This window comes from Ostrinia furnacalis, unplaced genomic scaffold (assembly GCF_004193835.3).
Source record: "Ostrinia furnacalis isolate ACB-3 unplaced genomic scaffold, ASM419383v2 OfSCF2450, whole genome shotgun sequence".
NCBI classification, from domain to species: domain Eukaryota; kingdom Metazoa; phylum Arthropoda; class Insecta; order Lepidoptera; family Crambidae; genus Ostrinia; species Ostrinia furnacalis.
In genome coordinates, this window is record NW_021132689.1 from 633,882 (window position 1) to 650,697 (window position 16,816).

The 16,816-nt window shown below is 36.9% G+C and overlaps 1 protein-coding gene across 5 annotated transcripts in view; it reads right to left on the reverse strand.

The window, feature by feature from the left end:
• The window catches only part of raw (NDT-like domain-containing protein raw), a 51,522-nt gene extending 34,797 nt beyond the window's left edge, over window positions 1-16,725 (reverse strand). The window contains exons 1-2 of one of the 5 annotated variants that reach the window (XM_028308590.1): window positions 16,447-16,725; window positions 13,192-13,438 (exon numbers count right to left, since the gene is read on the reverse strand). In XM_028308590.1, coding sequence (XP_028164391.1) covers window positions 13,192-13,284 — 93 coding nt within the window. In that variant the 5' untranslated portion in view covers window positions 13,285-13,438; window positions 16,447-16,725. Of the gene's footprint in view, window positions 1-127; window positions 695-7,243; window positions 7,437-13,191; window positions 13,439-16,446 lie in introns of those variants that run through there. The other 4 variants (XM_028308592.1, XM_028308588.1, XM_028308586.1 and 1 more) reach the window with 4 other exon arrangements.
• Window positions 16,726-16,816: the final 91 nt, after the last annotated feature.

Genomic DNA, 16,816 nt, shown 5'->3' on the forward strand with positions numbered 1-16,816 from the left:
TTCTAAGTCCATGTCAGTTTCAGTAAAAAGAAAAGTTGTAGAATTTTTCCGATTCATTCATTTTAATAATCATATTTTTGGTGTCTAAAGTTAAAATTATACTCATAAATTAATAAAACAAGCTTACCTGGCCAGTGTTCCTTTTAATTTCACCGTTCCATTCGGTCTGTTATGCGCGTGAGTGTCGATGACATCATATTGGATAGGTTGAGGCTGCTCGACCGCCATGGCCTGTTGGACCGAGTCGCAAATGAGGGGCTCCATGCGGCATGAGATGGGCGCGCGCTTGGGGGGTGTCGCCCGAGGGTAGGTGTGGTGGCGCGCGGTGATCGGAGCCACCACTTCGGCCCGCCGCTGTTTCGGCAGTGTCCTAGCGCACAGAGCGCTGGCAGCATTCTTGAAGTGAGCAGTGAATCTGTTGTTACTCGCGGTGCTCAGTATGGCACCTTCCATCGTCACTCCCGGCACTTCACTCAGTGTATATTCGAATCCATGGTTGTATAGGTATTGTTACAACACCGTTATAACCTCAACTATGAAACACCATATCTGTGTCAGCTAGTGACACCTATTCAATCAATCAGCTGATACCTTTAAGCACTTTATGATTGCTACTGGAATATTTTTCGTTCACTTTTAGAGCCACTATGAAGTTATTTGCTGCTATACTGTACATGTTCCGATTCGATTCTATCTAGGAGAAATAAATACATATTACTCGTACTATACAGGTGAATAAAACGTATAAGGTAACCAATCCTTACTTACTTAATCAATTTATTTCTTTAGTAAGAAAATATATCCTACAATTTTATGTAGTGCAACTGTGCAATGAAGGTCAGTACAATTTTCTTTATGAGAGACTCATTGTACAAAAAAGGTTTTACATTTATAGCTGACCATCTAGTTAAAATTCTAGTACTATCGTCTTAGGATCTAATTTGAATTTAAAATATTACTCTGCAAGTCACCATGGACTACGTCATCTCAAATCATTACATACTTTGTTTGAGGTTGAGGTTGCCGGTAAATCGAACCACTTAAAAGGTGAGATAATGATCCGATTATGTTCAAGACCTAGATAGTTATAATTGGTAATAAATGATAGGTAAAGGATAACAAGAGCAAATTGGTTTTGTTTACAGAAATGGTATAAGTCGCGGTCTAGTTGGTGAGATATGGTCGACTGCATTGCGGCAAAGATTTCGTATAGGCGTGTACAGCAGTGTATAGGCACAGCTGGTCGACTGCAATGTGTTCAAATACAGCAACATTATATTTAACCTACATTTAACACCTTCGCGAAGTTTACTAAGCTACATTAGAACCTGTGAAGCCTTGGTTTTGTTTCGCGTTTGACGGTCACAATCGGATCCGTTTACTTTGAGCAAAAAGCAAAAAAGATTGATTTTAAAAGGCGTTTTGTGTGAGTCACGAGATGTTTTTAATAGTTGTTAATTTGATAGAACGTGCGTGGTGTCAATTTCACACATAATAACTGTAGTTATAGATATCACGCGGGTAGAGGTGATTAGTTTCGTTCCGTGTGTTTCTTGTTCTATAATGTGAGGAGCTGAGCAGGCTTGCGGAAGGCTTCGCGGCTCGCGGGGCGGGCGTGTAGGCGCTCTGACATCACCGCCGGAGCCAGCCGATCTTACATCACCGGCTGTTTCTAGGGTTGCCAGTGATGATAAGAATAAAATACTATAAATTACAGTTGTCAGATTCTGTCAGATAGTCGAGCAATCACGAATCAATCACATGTCAGAATAATTTAGGCTCGCTGTTCATGATTATTTTTTTATCTGTAAAATAGGCAATGCCTATGTGCAAATATTATCTTGAACTAGCTTTCCGCCCGCGGCTTCGCCCGCGTGGAATTTCGTTTGTTAAATTTTCCTGAATTTTCTTTGCTATAAACCTCACGGAGCCCGAGACCTTTCCAACGAATGCAAAACCGTGGAAATCGGTTCGTGCGTTCTGGAGTTATAGCGTCAGGGAGGAAAACCCGACTTATTTTTATATAGTAGATATAGATTCGTAACTAAGCGTCATCGTCGTTTCAGAATGCTTTAGTTTTGTTATTAGCACTATTGCATACATAAATACAGTTAATAATGATACTTAAGTTTTTCCGTCAGTGCAATGCTACGTGGCTACGTCGTAGTTTGGAGATTTTTAGTCGTAGCTAAAATTGAAGAGAGCGTAATATTTAATTAATATAAAAGTTTTGATGACCAATATGTGTTTGTTGATGGCATCTTTTGAATATATTTTATCTCATAGTTATTTAATTAAGAGTAGCCAACCGCTCTTTCAGGCAGTGTACTTACTTCATTAAATATTATTGACAAAAAGTAGTGGGTGTTAGCCCTAACAGCCTCCCACAGAGCCGCCTGCGACCCCTCGCTCCATATCGACAGCCGATCGCCGCGCGCGCACGTTAACGAGTAACGACCCATACTTTCAAACACCACCTAATTATTACCGCCCGATTACAAAGCCGCTCTAATTGAACCTACACCTCAATTTAAGTGAGCTAAGAGGTTTTTTGTTTCAGCTATTAGTAACATTGAAAATTGAATTTAGATGTGTCCATAATAGGCGCTAGTTTTTCAGTTCCATAACAGTCATCAAGGACTCTACATTTTAATTCAGTGTCATATTTAATTTAATTATGTTTATTAAACATCCACAGAGTATTTCACTATTTTGCTTTTCAGACTGCTGAATATAATTTCCATATTTCATTGTTTGTATATTAAATAAAATTAAGCATAAAACGTAGAAAATATGCTGTTAATGACTACATAATCATAAGGATATATGTACATACTAAAGATCTTTGCGGTTTCGATGTAATTTCAAATTACCATTATCTCATATTTACTAATAAATAACATGCTAAATGTTTAAACTTCATTTACCATGAACAGGATACATTTTATAGAAAAAATAAAGATGACGTTACCCACTTGATTTATCGCTGGTGTCACACTTATTATAAAATCAGGAGAGTTTTGTTTTTATACTGCTGATATGTGCCTCAATAATTTTATTTGAGACTTATCATGTTTATTAAACGACGGAAAGTTATTTTCATTAACACATGAAGACTGCAGATCATTGTTCGGCCTTGAATGAGCCGAATTACGTCTCTACCACACATTTCACTGTTCATCGCTAAATTAGGAAATGAGCACCAAATTAATGGGTGGCCAACTTAAATGGTCAGGTAGTGCTCGTGATAAATATGTCACCCGTTGGAATATATCGAGCGTTAACTAAGTGACCGTCCATATCCGATGCTCAAGGCTAATCCCAACCCACGTCCTCTTTGATTAACCGATTTCACGACAATTAATAGACAATTGTCTAAATTAACGTAACCTTCATTAGGAAACGAATAATTAGAATGACATCTTCAACAACGGAGTCAAAGCAGCGGATGACAACAGAAGTTACATGAATGAGTGGTACTTTGTTAGACATAACATTTAGTTGACAATGGGCTGATCCATGTATCAAATCACGGCGTAACGAGCCTATTCCGGAGTTTCGCTGAAGCGAAAAGCGCGGTGTGTCCCACATTTCCCACGGCAATGATGTCAAATTGGTTTATCAATCACTGCGGGACGGATGCGAGCGGTGTCGGCGGCCGCTCGCCTGCGCGTGGGCGGTGTATACCAAGCCGTTCAGTTCATGACGCGATGCTAATCGCGATGTGCTGTGCAATTTAATACACGAAATGAGCTCTTGAAATTCATTGAAATACCTTTCACACAACAGATCACAGCACAGTTACAGTTCTGAAGAAGCAAAAACTCGGACCGTTATGTGTTAACAGCCGATATAATAGCGCGGCCAATTTTAACTGAGCCTCGTGATGTAGACGCGGATGTGGTCGGTTATAAGAACGTTTGTTAGCAAAGGAATCTTATCCATTGCCCGTTAACAATAGAAGCGCGAGGTCAGGCTTTGTGCCGCGATTGTATTCTCCTGTAGAGCGGGTTCAAGACATCTTTGCAATAATGTCATCGCAGTGGACGAGACCATTCTACTATATTGTAATTGGAGGATAAAGCCCCGGAAGTTTCGAGATTTTCTTTGTTACATTTTATTTGAATTTAAAAGAACGCCATTCGAGATTCGAGCAACTGTTATGGTACTTTACTTAGTCGATACTGCTACTATACTAAGCGCTCATTTCAAACTCATTGCAAACTTAATTTCTCTCGATTTCATATTATCGTTGGATATAAAAATCGTAAACTCTACTGTCCTTTCATTTGATCGGTTACCAGTTTGTACGCACAGTACTTATATCTACTCTATACCAAAGTCAATCAAATACAGTAATCTTGAGATATGGATTTCACTATACACCGGATACGATAATTTGATATGACTGATGGACAAACATGGAATGATTTTAAATGACGAATTGCAATCACATATCTACAGAATAAAGTTTATGATACAATCGACATTGACAACGAATCCACCATTTTATGGTTGGTAAAGCAGATAACACACACATAGTCATTAAACGATACATCTGATCATTAAGTTTTTGTTTACATGAAACTCTAAATGACATAATCAAAATTATTTGACGCAGATGCAACGTTTTAACTGTCCATAAAAACACATGAACCTATGACTATGTAATATAAGGATGACGTCACCAGCGCTGAATCAAAACTTCGGGCTCTATTTAACTTAAACCCATGAGACTATCCATGTGCTCTGACGTGTAAAAAATATAAACTTCGCGATGCTATGAACGAGGTATTGAACCCGATGAGTGAATAGGTATTTAAGGTTACGAGTAATTACAAATTATTGTCGATAAAAATAGTCAAGCACGAAGTATTTATGTGGGTAGGTTACTGAAATGTTAGCCATAAACCGTGAGAGCGTTTAAACAGCTTTTAATTGAAATGTTTGTATGACTTCGTTACAGGACGAATGTCAATGAAATAAATCACTGTCACACATAAATCTAAGCAAGTTTTGTGGACAACAAGCATTGAGTTGGTCATTCAACTCGAATTTGTAGTGTGATAAAGTGTAATTGGATCATTCGCTCGTGTGAAATGATGTCGTACGTTTCATTGCACGACCTCTGCTGAAATTGTATTGTACTTAATGTACAGTCGACCGCCCATCATACTATACATTCCTGTTGCAAAATAGGCTGTATTACATTGAATTATTAAGACGCCACTGTGTGTAGCTTGAAGTGCTGTCACGGTAATAATATCATACAGTATTGTAACTTCATATAAACAGACGAAACGAGAACTTTCTTTCGAAATTCAAATCTCGGTATGCGCTCGGTATGCAAAAGTCGGGGGTGTCGCGAATGTGCCGAATGGACGTCGGTGGCCAAGTGTTAAAAATGACAAAACTGATTGAATTTGAGTGACCGTCATTTACGGTCAAATTGTTCAAAAACTAGTCAATTTGTCATTTTCGGTCAGTTTGATTTGAAATGAAAATTATATTGTATTAAACCAGCTTTTGCCCACGACTTCGCTCGCCCGAAATTAACGTAACAGATCATTATGATTATTAAAGTTTCAAAATTATTTACGTAGTTTTAAATAAATTAAATCTACTAATCACAAAACAACACACATTTTTAACCTATTCCATTCACAAAGTATTTTGTTTGTCTAACTAAATAAAAAAGTACAATCACAAAACTAGATAGAAATTGTAAGTAGGCAGATGTAATTAAACTGGGTACTGTAGGTGGGCAGCCCTATCGCATGTTGTCATACTGTGACGTACCGCGCGACTGTTGACATTTATTTCAAAAATATGGCCGAGTTGGAATACTGTATAGATAGTATTACCGTGGTGCTGTCGTCCGTACATTACAAAGCTTAAATCTGTTTTGGACGATTGTTTTTGCAATTTACTGAATGTGTATCGTATTAAATACAAGACGGTAATTATCAAGGCGATCCGTCGGACCTGTTTGAGCAGTTTCCAACGTCAACAAGAAGCGAGAATTTTAAAACAAATGACTGGCAGAAATTGGGAGAGATTTGGCGGGAAAGGTTTTCTTCAGTTTTTTTATTCCAGTTTGACTTTCAAAATATTTTTAATAATAATTACTGAAAAATCCTTAGATTACAAATTATTATTTATGAGATTAGATAGACAGAACAACACTCTTGATTATAAACAATTTAGCCTGTCTTATAATTTTAAGTGTTTTTTTAATTGACTGCAGTCTCAATATGCCATTTTAAGGGTAAATGCAGTTTGCATTAGTAGATATTACACTTAACTCACTTGAAGTTCAATATACTAAGCTGAAACCATAGGCATAGCAAACATTTCCAACATTATAATAAACAAATGTAACCATACCCTTAATTTTTATTGCTATCATTCAAAAAATGTATTCACTATCTGGAATTATGCAATCAATCATTGATACAAAGTTGTTAGGAAGGATAGGAGATAAAGCACATCGAAATTATCAATATGCAATGTTCTCACATAAAAGTACCCCTCATAAAATGGGTTTTCTATAAGTAACACGCATACATAGACATCTCTACATATAATATTAATATGTTATACGCTGTTACAAGGCAAATTCCGAGCCGGTAACTGGTTTTATAATTTATACGTATCGTTATTAATAAATTGCAATTATATACTTATTTAATGAATTGTCTCAAAACGTTACTAGAAGCTAGGTACCTGGTACAGTTGTAATAGAATAATACGTTATGCGAAACGGTAACAACTGCGTTAGATTGGTTTAATGACATAATATCACAATGACGTAAATATCGCGATATTGTCGTTATTTATATGACAAAGGAAGCAGAGAATAATGCATGAATTTTTTCAAGATTGTCGTAAAATATGCACCGATCCGTGGGCTGTGGCTACACGCGTCACAAGAATTCATTGTTCAGTACGCTGAAATTGTTCAGCAGTCTTACCAACTTTCAGTTTAATTCAAATAAACATATCCACACTACATTTAACGGCTTGCCGTTTTAAAAAGCCTAAGATCATCGTGTCCTTGGTGAATTGCCAACAAAAATCGTTACCGCAACACAAGTGACCAATCGAGAGAATAAGCGATAATAAAAAATAAAATAAATAACGCGAACCACTGCGAGCATAACACCTATTCACAAAACAAAACCTTGTAAATTCTAAATGTAAGGATTGGTACGAAACTACTAAAGCTAATAGAGAACCTTACATTTTATACCTTGTTTTATTCACCCGTGTAGAACTCAAATACTGTTTTTCACCAATGTACGTTTAAAAAATTGTTTCACATAACGTCACTGTAAATAGATGGGCATGTTTTATCAATTAACGAAACGTCAAAAAGTTTTTAGCGTAGCCACACATGAACCATTCAAGAGAGCTGATCGCGCAGCACTGGTGACCGGCGAACGATAGTGAGCGCCCGACCCTATTGCCGCTACCACAAGACTATTATCAACACACACGTACACATTTCTGTCGCTAAGCTAGTCGTTTTCAGTTACTTAAACTTCTCTAAAAGTTACAAAATCAAACTTTTTACTGAAGTATCAATCATTTATCATGTAGATTGTAGACTATTCTAATCCAAAGCTAATATCCATATCGAAATATACGTTAGTAACCAACCAACTTTCAAGTTCATGTTTGACATTATTTTTATAGCGAACGTAGTAAGAGCTAGCGCTGTTGCCTGGCCGCTGATAAGAGCACACAGCTATCAGCACTTACATACATACATTTTCTTGTTGTATAGGTATTTGATAAACAAACTTTGCCTGTGGTTTACACTACCTGTAAATAATAAAGAACTAAATAAGCCCTGTCGCTTAAGTGAAATAAATAGAAACCATAAAAGGCATGAAAATTTTTGGAAAAAGGATGGCCAGAGATATTACAAATAGCAGACGTCATAGCATGCATGGAATTGATATAATACTCAAATACTTTCATTTAAGTTAATAATCATACACAATACATTACGTATTCGTTTTTTATGCGACTCTATGTGTAACCAAACATTGGAAAATTCAATGTGTATGCTTTCTTAGATGGCGATCAATTTGAATTTGAAATTGAACCACCAAAACAATATAAATCACAACATAAATAAGTAAAAATATGTACATGAATATCTAACAGAACGGGTGCTCGCTCATCAAAGCTTTCTACAAAGTTTTTGAAAGAAAGAAAAGATATTCATTTGGTTTTGTAGGTGTTTTGCGAAAAACGTGAGGCTACGACTGGTTTCTAAACTACATTAATATTTAATTGTGAAATAAATACATATTTTATTAATTTCATATGTTTACTGATCCATTTAAAAGGCATTATAAAACTTAACAGTACTTCTGAATACGGTTCAATTCAGAGCTTTCTACGGACAAGATAGATCTTGCCTTTTGTAGAGTTTTGAATAAACTATCCACGGAGTGGTTGTGTCATGCCTTATTTAGGGCTGCTGTCCACCAAAGGAGACGAGACGACAGAAGACCAGTTTGTTATTATAAGCAACCAAAAGAATTTATTTACACATCAGCTAATTCCCGCACACTTCACCTCGTCTCTACATAAGCCCTTAGAAAAAGAAATAATTTCAACAACCAATTTTCTTAAAGTTTTCCATGCCATTTCAATGGGTGAAGTCAAGGGGGAAGGAAAGCAGATTTAAGGACGTGTAAATTACAGATAGTTTCATCGATTACAAATAAGGCTGTAACACCTAATAGTTGCATTCTAATTTAGTAATGCAATCATTCAAAAAGGTGTACTTGGCACACAGATGGATGTCAAAGGGGAGTAACATATAAGAGATTGATCGACATTATATTGGCAAGGAACGATCAGACGGCTTGTTTACAACTCGGCAAGCTTGCCAACAATGCCGGCATAAACAAAGGAGCGTCAAATTTTATTAATGGTGAATGATGGGATTCCTTTGTGACCTAGAGCACCATAAGCTTTTCTGGTAACCCTTTTTTATCGTCCCTTGTCAACTTGCAAAGTTGCAAGTATGAAACCAAAGCTTTCCCATGAAAAAAATAGCTATGTAAGTAGCATTTATCCTCCTTTTGACAAGTTTCAGCAGACTCTGGCAGACTTTTCAGTTTTTACCCATCATAATAGCTCAGGCTAGATTTTTAGGCTTTTGATCTAAGATGTAATTAAGACGGGAAAGCTCTATGGGCAAGAATAAATGATCGATCATGGCCACAAGATCATAGGGCATAAAAAGGTTGTTGATCGATTCAGCTTTCTTACTTTCACAAAGTTTTATAACAACCAGAAGAGTGAATGTCAAGTTAACATGATGTGCCATTAATCCACCCGATCGAATCGTGATGCCTAATCACGTGCCATTTTTGCCAAAAGACACTTAAACTGGCTACGATCATTACTTATGCCATGCCGTGTCCGTTGGCGAACAATGACCAAAATAAAGTTGATGGCGGGGATCGTGCTGTGATATTTTGGCAAGTTGGCCGGTGCGTGTCGCGGACGCCCGATGGCATCATCGCCGTGGAGGATCGTGACGTCACCGCGCCTTTTCCAAACGTGGCCGCCAGACGAAAATAGTCCCCTCCCCGCGGTCCGCGGCCCCTCGCACCGTCACCGACGGAATTAGCGATTCGAGCGGTCGACACCAGCGCAGGCCGCCTTCTCAACAGATGTTGAGTTGGCGCCTGCAACTTCGGAAAAGTGCTCATTCTTTGTCGCCCGAACAAAGCCTTCCACTCCAGCGTCATAAGTTCGAACAAAGAAATCCTAAAATTTTTACAGAAGATCTTCGAACAAAAATAAAACCAAAAATAGTATAACCTTCATGCATGTTGAGAAACTACACCTAACTTAGAGCTATTAGAAATTCTATTTGATTACGTCAATCTTTACAAAGGCAGCTCGAGGTGTTCTTTACTCGAGGCATACAAAGTCGTTTTAAAAGTCATTTAAACTTTAGTAACCTACAGACCTAAACAATGTCGGTGACTAAATTTTCCACGAAAATTACTAAGCTGACCAGTAAGATAAATCAGCTGTCGTACGATCCGGTTTAGAATTGTCAGAGAATCATCTAACTCGATTAGTTATCGAATGGTCTCAGAAAACTGGCGTACAGCACTTCTCAATAAACAAACCCAGAACGAACCACGCAGATAGGATAGGCCATTGATATTTGGTAACCTACTAAAATAGGCAACCATCTGACCTACTTCCAAGCAGTTCCGTCCGTCCAACGGAAAACGGATAATAATGTTCGCCATTAAACTTTTTGCTTGAGGTTTGTTCATAATCTATAGTGAGTACCTATAGAATGTAGATTTTCTACATGGAAGGTCGTGATGTACATGGATGACATCATCGGAATCAATTATCATAGCTAATTACTGTACAAATAACACGTTATCATAACGTTGTCAAATGTAAAGTATAAAATAATATGTTTTGATATCGTTCTTTTACAGGGTATCGAAAAGGTTAAAATTATTCATGAAAAATAATGAATTCTAGAGGCGTAGAGTAGACCATAATAAAGTATGTTTTCAGAACGTTTATTTCTAAAGTTATATTTTGTCTACCTCCCGCAATTTCTATTCTGAAATCTGCATGTGGCCTTTTCATAGATTGGAATTAGAGAGTCGTTTTTGATCATAGAACAGAAGATAAAGATAGAAGAGCCACGGAAAAATTGTAGCAAAGTAAATATTATTTGTAGAAGTCGTACTCGTATCTTTACGTTGTATGACCAAGAAAATGGCCAATTCAAAGATAGCCCAATGATCCTTGGATTAATAAAATAAATATTTATGCGAAGAGAGATATCAGTGAGGTTACTTCTTGCCGTGTGTGAGCGAATTGCATCGTTATATTTAGCGAGGCCAGGTTACGATAAGATAAAGGTGTAATGCGCTGGTGTTTTCTTTTGTTATTTCAGCAATAGTGGTGGAGTCTTGCGCCATTCATTGCTGAAAACGCGCGCGACAGTGAATCGCTTCTGAGAAACCTACTCGCGTTTCCTGGAAGCGCTACTATATTCGCACACATACACACGTGTATATGTACTGAAGTCGCACACATCGTCGCCCACGGCCAGTGATAACGCGCAACCGTGACGAGACGTATCGGTGCTCACTGCTCTCATTAACTCACTCGATATTGCGTGCCCAGCTCAGCTTACACCTAATCAAACAATTTGCTGAGCAGGAGTTACGATCCTGCTGTCAACAAAGCTAACTAGGGGAACGAGGCTAACTACTGATTAGACACAACACAGCAACTCACAAATAAATTCAGGAGCTGAGATTGCTGCACTTTGCGCCGTTCAATAGACGTCATAACGAGTCTCGTGATCATTTAAATTAAACATGATGAATATTATTAAAAGAATTTTAAAGTTCAGATACCGAAGACTCAATAGCTATTAAAGAACAATAAATTACATCGACAAAGGAAGCAATAAATGAGTAAATTGACGACTTAAAGGAAGTATCCTGTTATTGACAAAGATGTCAATGAGATGTTCAATAGAATGATAGCGGGTCATTTGGGTCAATGGGCAAAAGGCAGCGGTCAGTGGTGAGCTCATGACATGTGGTCCTAGGAGTAATGAATATCAATTGCTGATCTTTGCCATCGATGAATTTGTTTGTTATCGATCGAGCATTAAATTAAGTTAGCGTATTATAATAGCTTTTGCATCTCCGTCTGCCTACATAGAGTTTTTCCTCACAATTTTCTATTTGAAGAAAATATTAGACAGATATCAAGAAAAGCAACTTGCAGAAAACGGTTTATTCCCAAAGGTCCACGACTCTGTTGTTCTTCTTTTCCCACCAGGTCCATGGAATTTTAAAATGTACTAAGAAAAGGTTTTTTTTAATGTAGTGGAACTCGTGGACCCGTTGGGAATCAAAGTATGAACTTATTTTTTTTTATCACAATAGAGCTGTGGACCTTTGTCAATTAGCCCAGAAAACATTTCACATTTTCTCTATTGATAGATAACGGGTTTGGCATCATAATTCAAATGATAGAAACAAGTAAGTTTCGCAATAGTGGGCTTCTCGCGTTGATTGCTAAGAGTTAAGGCTTGCTAGTTTTCCATGATGTTATCGTTGTTTCCATTTGCAAACTCAAACAAGTAAACCCTAATAGGTGCTACATTGTTTCTGAAGCCGATTGTTTGCAGCCTACTTTACCAAATTACTAATATGAACTCTATGAAATTATAACGAAACGTAAACACGTTTTATACTTCCATTCGTATTATACTGATATTTACCAAGGCATAGTTGTTTTACTATGTGTTAAGACCATTATAAATATTTTACATAATAAATATCTACATTACAAAAGTTGAGGCTACTATAAGAGGAACTAATTAGGTGGGTGTCTTTTTTATCTCGATTTCACTAATCATAAACTTTCTTCGCTCGCTTTGCAAGAAACCTTGGAAATTAAAAAAATGCCTTTCTGGTAAGTGAAAGTTCCATTTGAAATATTTGTACGATACGTTTCCGATGGCACACAGAGCTTATAAAATTGCTCTTTCGTACCTACAAATATTGAGTTCCTTATTTCGTGTTAGGTACATATTTTTAACGTTCGTATTTCTGTCACATAAGAAGTTTTGTTTTATTTATTGCAGTTATCAAAACAAAATTTAGCGAGTTAAAAGAGTTCGTGGTAAATGTCAATTATCGTCGCTCGCGATAAAATAATAACAGGACACTTTTACTAATTAAAGTTGCTGTTAGCTTAATGTGATCTCATAAATGACGCGCAACATTTTATAAACGTAAGACTGTCGATCGATTCCTGAAAGGCTGCAAGGACGAAAGAAACAGTGAATTTTATCCTCAAATTGAAAAAGACAGGAATTATAAAGCCCGTTTTCCACCAAAGCGAACACCTCTCCGCTCAGATTCAGTTCGGAAACCTGATTGATTATTCAAAAGTTCAAAACACATCTCCTCTCGTCTCCGCTTTTGTGGAAACCGGGCTTTCGTTTGGGGACTGCTAGCAGTAAGTCATAAAAGACACTTTTATTCAGGTTACTTCTTCTGTAAAACTGCAATTTTGCTGTCTTATCCTATTCTCTATAAAAATGACGATTTCACAGACAAGGCACCAAATAAAAATCTTGGATTATCAACTCACTTGGTAAGGCTGGAATCGGCATCGCTGGCCGCGGCGGCGTCCGGCCGGCGCTCCGCAGCCGCGTGCATGCCTCTGCATCACCGCGCCTTGCATCACTCGCCGCCTCACCCCGTGACCACCGCCACTCACCACATCACTACGAGAACCCCCCGATACTTGATCTGATCGATCGGTCGATATACGACACCAACGTGCGGTCACGCCGCACTAAATCTATGACGTGCGCCTATTGAGGCGAAAACGCGATCTGAAACAATGAAGAAATATATTTTTAAGCATAATGGACAAGTTACACAGCGTGCTATGGAGAGGGCTATGCTCGATGTTTCTTTACGAGATCGAATCAGAAATGAGGAGATCCGTATACGAACTAAAGGTAGCAGGAAGGCGCTGGACGCAGGCCGCTATCAATCGATCAACATGGAAATCATTGGGGGAGGCCTATGTTCAGCAGTGGACGTATTATGGCTGAAATGAAGATGATGACCTACTTATTCCTTTATTCCCTGTTTAGTTAGTATATTGCGTGATGTCCCGTGTACTCGAGTCTTATGGCTCACCTAGGGCTCTGCCGCGCTGTCGTTATTGGTGGTTAGGTCCTGTCCTTCTGGCAGGAAGAGCACCACAGAACCCACTAACAGCCCCAGCAACTGGCTGGCATGCAATTTTATGTATTTTCTTGTATATTAAAGGCTTGAATCTACCTGATTTTCCAGAAAAGAATATGACTTTGAGCTTGAAGGGTTAAGATCTTCGTCTGGTGATCTCAGGTGTTATAAAACACAGTAGAAGAAGAAGTGTTCCATAATATCTTAGAACATACTTACCTAGTTTTTCATTTAAATTTTTTCTAAGTTTAGCTAGGATACATTATGGGTCTTAAGAAGAGAAACCTGATATTATAGGGGACAAGTAATGCAGTAAAAGTAATGTCTCATAAGATTTTTTTAAGCTATCCATTGCTCAAGCATAAAGCCATAGATTTCAGAGTTTGAACATCAGTAACAAATAATGTAAGTATATGAGTAGGTGCAACTAAAAGCCTGAAATCTATATTTTTTTAAATTTACTGCTGTTCCTAAATAAGACCTTGACTTTAAAACATTTTATTGTTAAGAACTAACCCTTCTATGTTTGTGCAAATACTACTGCATGGAATTTTATGAATCTTTATAATGTCAAAGACACAAGGCTTAAAGGCTATTTTAGGTACCTACCTCCTACCTTCATACTTTCTATAGAAACCAGTGTAATAATAGTTATCTAAAATAATTACAACATGGGTGTATCAAAATAATAACATTAATTACCTATATTTCTTCTGTTAGGTAGGTAGGTAGGTAGGGTAAGTGCGCTAGTTTTCGTCCAATTAGCGGAGTTGCCAACTTTGGGATGCGAAATGAATATCTTAAAATACCCTTACTCATATGTATCATTATGTCATTTTGGTTCTTATATAGTCTACTTTACGTTAATATTATATGACAATAAGTAAATACCACGGGTTTTTTTATAAAAAATATTTTATGCAAAAGAGGCGATTTCACTAGTTTTCGTCCAAAAAAATCAGTTTTCGTCCTAGTGTACGCTAGTTTTCGACCACTATGTAGAAAAAAGGGTGCAGTTGAATTATTAACTTAAAACCAATTCTACACTACAGTAACTATGGATTGTGGTATATCATTTGAAAGGTAATTTTGTTAGCTTTCAAATGATATCAAAAAGATTTAAATAAGTTTCTTACCTAAATTTGGGAAAATATTGCAATAGGTCGAAGGACAAATGGACGAAAACTAATCTACAGGAATAGCTAATTTTGGATTTCGTCCACCCCAGTGCTTGCTCATGACGTCATGGACGAAAACACAACAACGTTTAAAGCTGTTTTTTGTTTTCGTCCACATCTTTTTAACGGTTTTTATGGATTTATCACTGTTAAAAAGTGGACGTAAACTAAAATGTTTAATGTAATAGCAATAAAGATCATATTGGAAGAAAAAACATTGTATTTTGTAGGTCCATTGAAGTAAAATGATTATTAAAAATATTAACTAGGTGTCAGGGTTTCCGTCCACGTGGACGAAAACCAAAATCTTGCAAAATTGTTATGCTAGTATTAGTCCACTTTAATTATCTAAGATTTCTATACAAAAACTATAAGAAACCCTTAAAATAGTGTTTATTATGCTAATAATTAGACATACATGCCAAAAACATTACGTAAAGTAGCTAAAACAGTAATTAAACATACTATGAAAGTTCCCTACCGGCACGTTTTTTTTCTAACTTGACGACGTTTTCTATTCACCTGTGTGCAGCAGCAACTTCCGTAGATTTTTTTGGAGTTATTACTTGTCAAATTACATTTTCATGCAGGCAGAACTGTTACTTAGATATTATAGATTGTAACAAGTCCAAACTTGCACGGAAAGTTAGGTTTGTATTCTAATTTTCCGTATTTGTTTGTGGCAAGTCGGTCAAATGGACGAAAACAGGAGCTGGACGGAAAACCGGCGNCCCTACTTATGAAGAAAAGGCTAGTGTGTTGTATTGTTCTATCAATACCTACTAACTTTGAAATAATATTTCACAAAAATACCTTCACTGTCTGAAATTAATTTGTATTTTTTTATTACTCTACTTGTTTTATTGTGTAATGTGTATAATACTACTACCACTGAGATTAAAACCTAAGTGTCAGACTGAGATAGCTTAATCAATAATATCTAAGCTCAGGACATGACAATCCACATGTTTACCAAATTATATTAGCTAAAAAAAATATGTTTGGTCCAGACCGCTAACTTAAGTTTAAATATTACTTTAACAACAATCAATAAGATATAGGCAGGTACATTTAAAACCATGCCTACCTACTAACACTAACTTTCTTTTGTTTAGGAAAAAGGTGGATGGGTATGGAATCTTGGAAAAAACTTCAATCAAAAGTGATTTAAAATTTTATTCAGAAAGCATTTAGCCTATTTTGATAGTTAAATGTTTTGTGAAATAATGGGAAAATGATTTGAATAGGTTCGTCAACAAAAAGCATCTCTCTGGGGGGTAGTGTCAAATGAGGGTAGATAAAAATTTAACTAAAAGGTTGCGTTATTTAGTATGTAGGTAGTTATATTCAATTACAATCGACTTTAACAAAAGTTACGAATGGAATGGAAGTGTTCGCATAAAGTAGGTACTAATAATCATGAGATCATCGATACACAGCAAAATGTAATAAATATAAATATGACTCACCCGAGTACTCTGCTACAGAAAGACCGTGTAGGTTATCATTATCATAGTCTTGATTGAACGTCACAAACAAATTCACACAATACAAACGCGTCACAGATCGCACACTAACATACTCAGTAATAAGATAATGGGACCAATTTTATCATTTGAATTTGGTTCATGTGTAAAATACAAAGTTTTTGCATTTTTACGCTTTTCCGAATGTCAATTTGACACCCATTCACAGCAGCCCCACAAACGAACGAGAATCGGGAATTTGTTTCAACTTTCATGAGGAGGGGGAGAGAGAAACAAACAAAATTCAATGGCCTATTGAATTTCTGTAAATTATACGTGTGCTGCCATCTCTGCAATGGCTATCAAACTACAT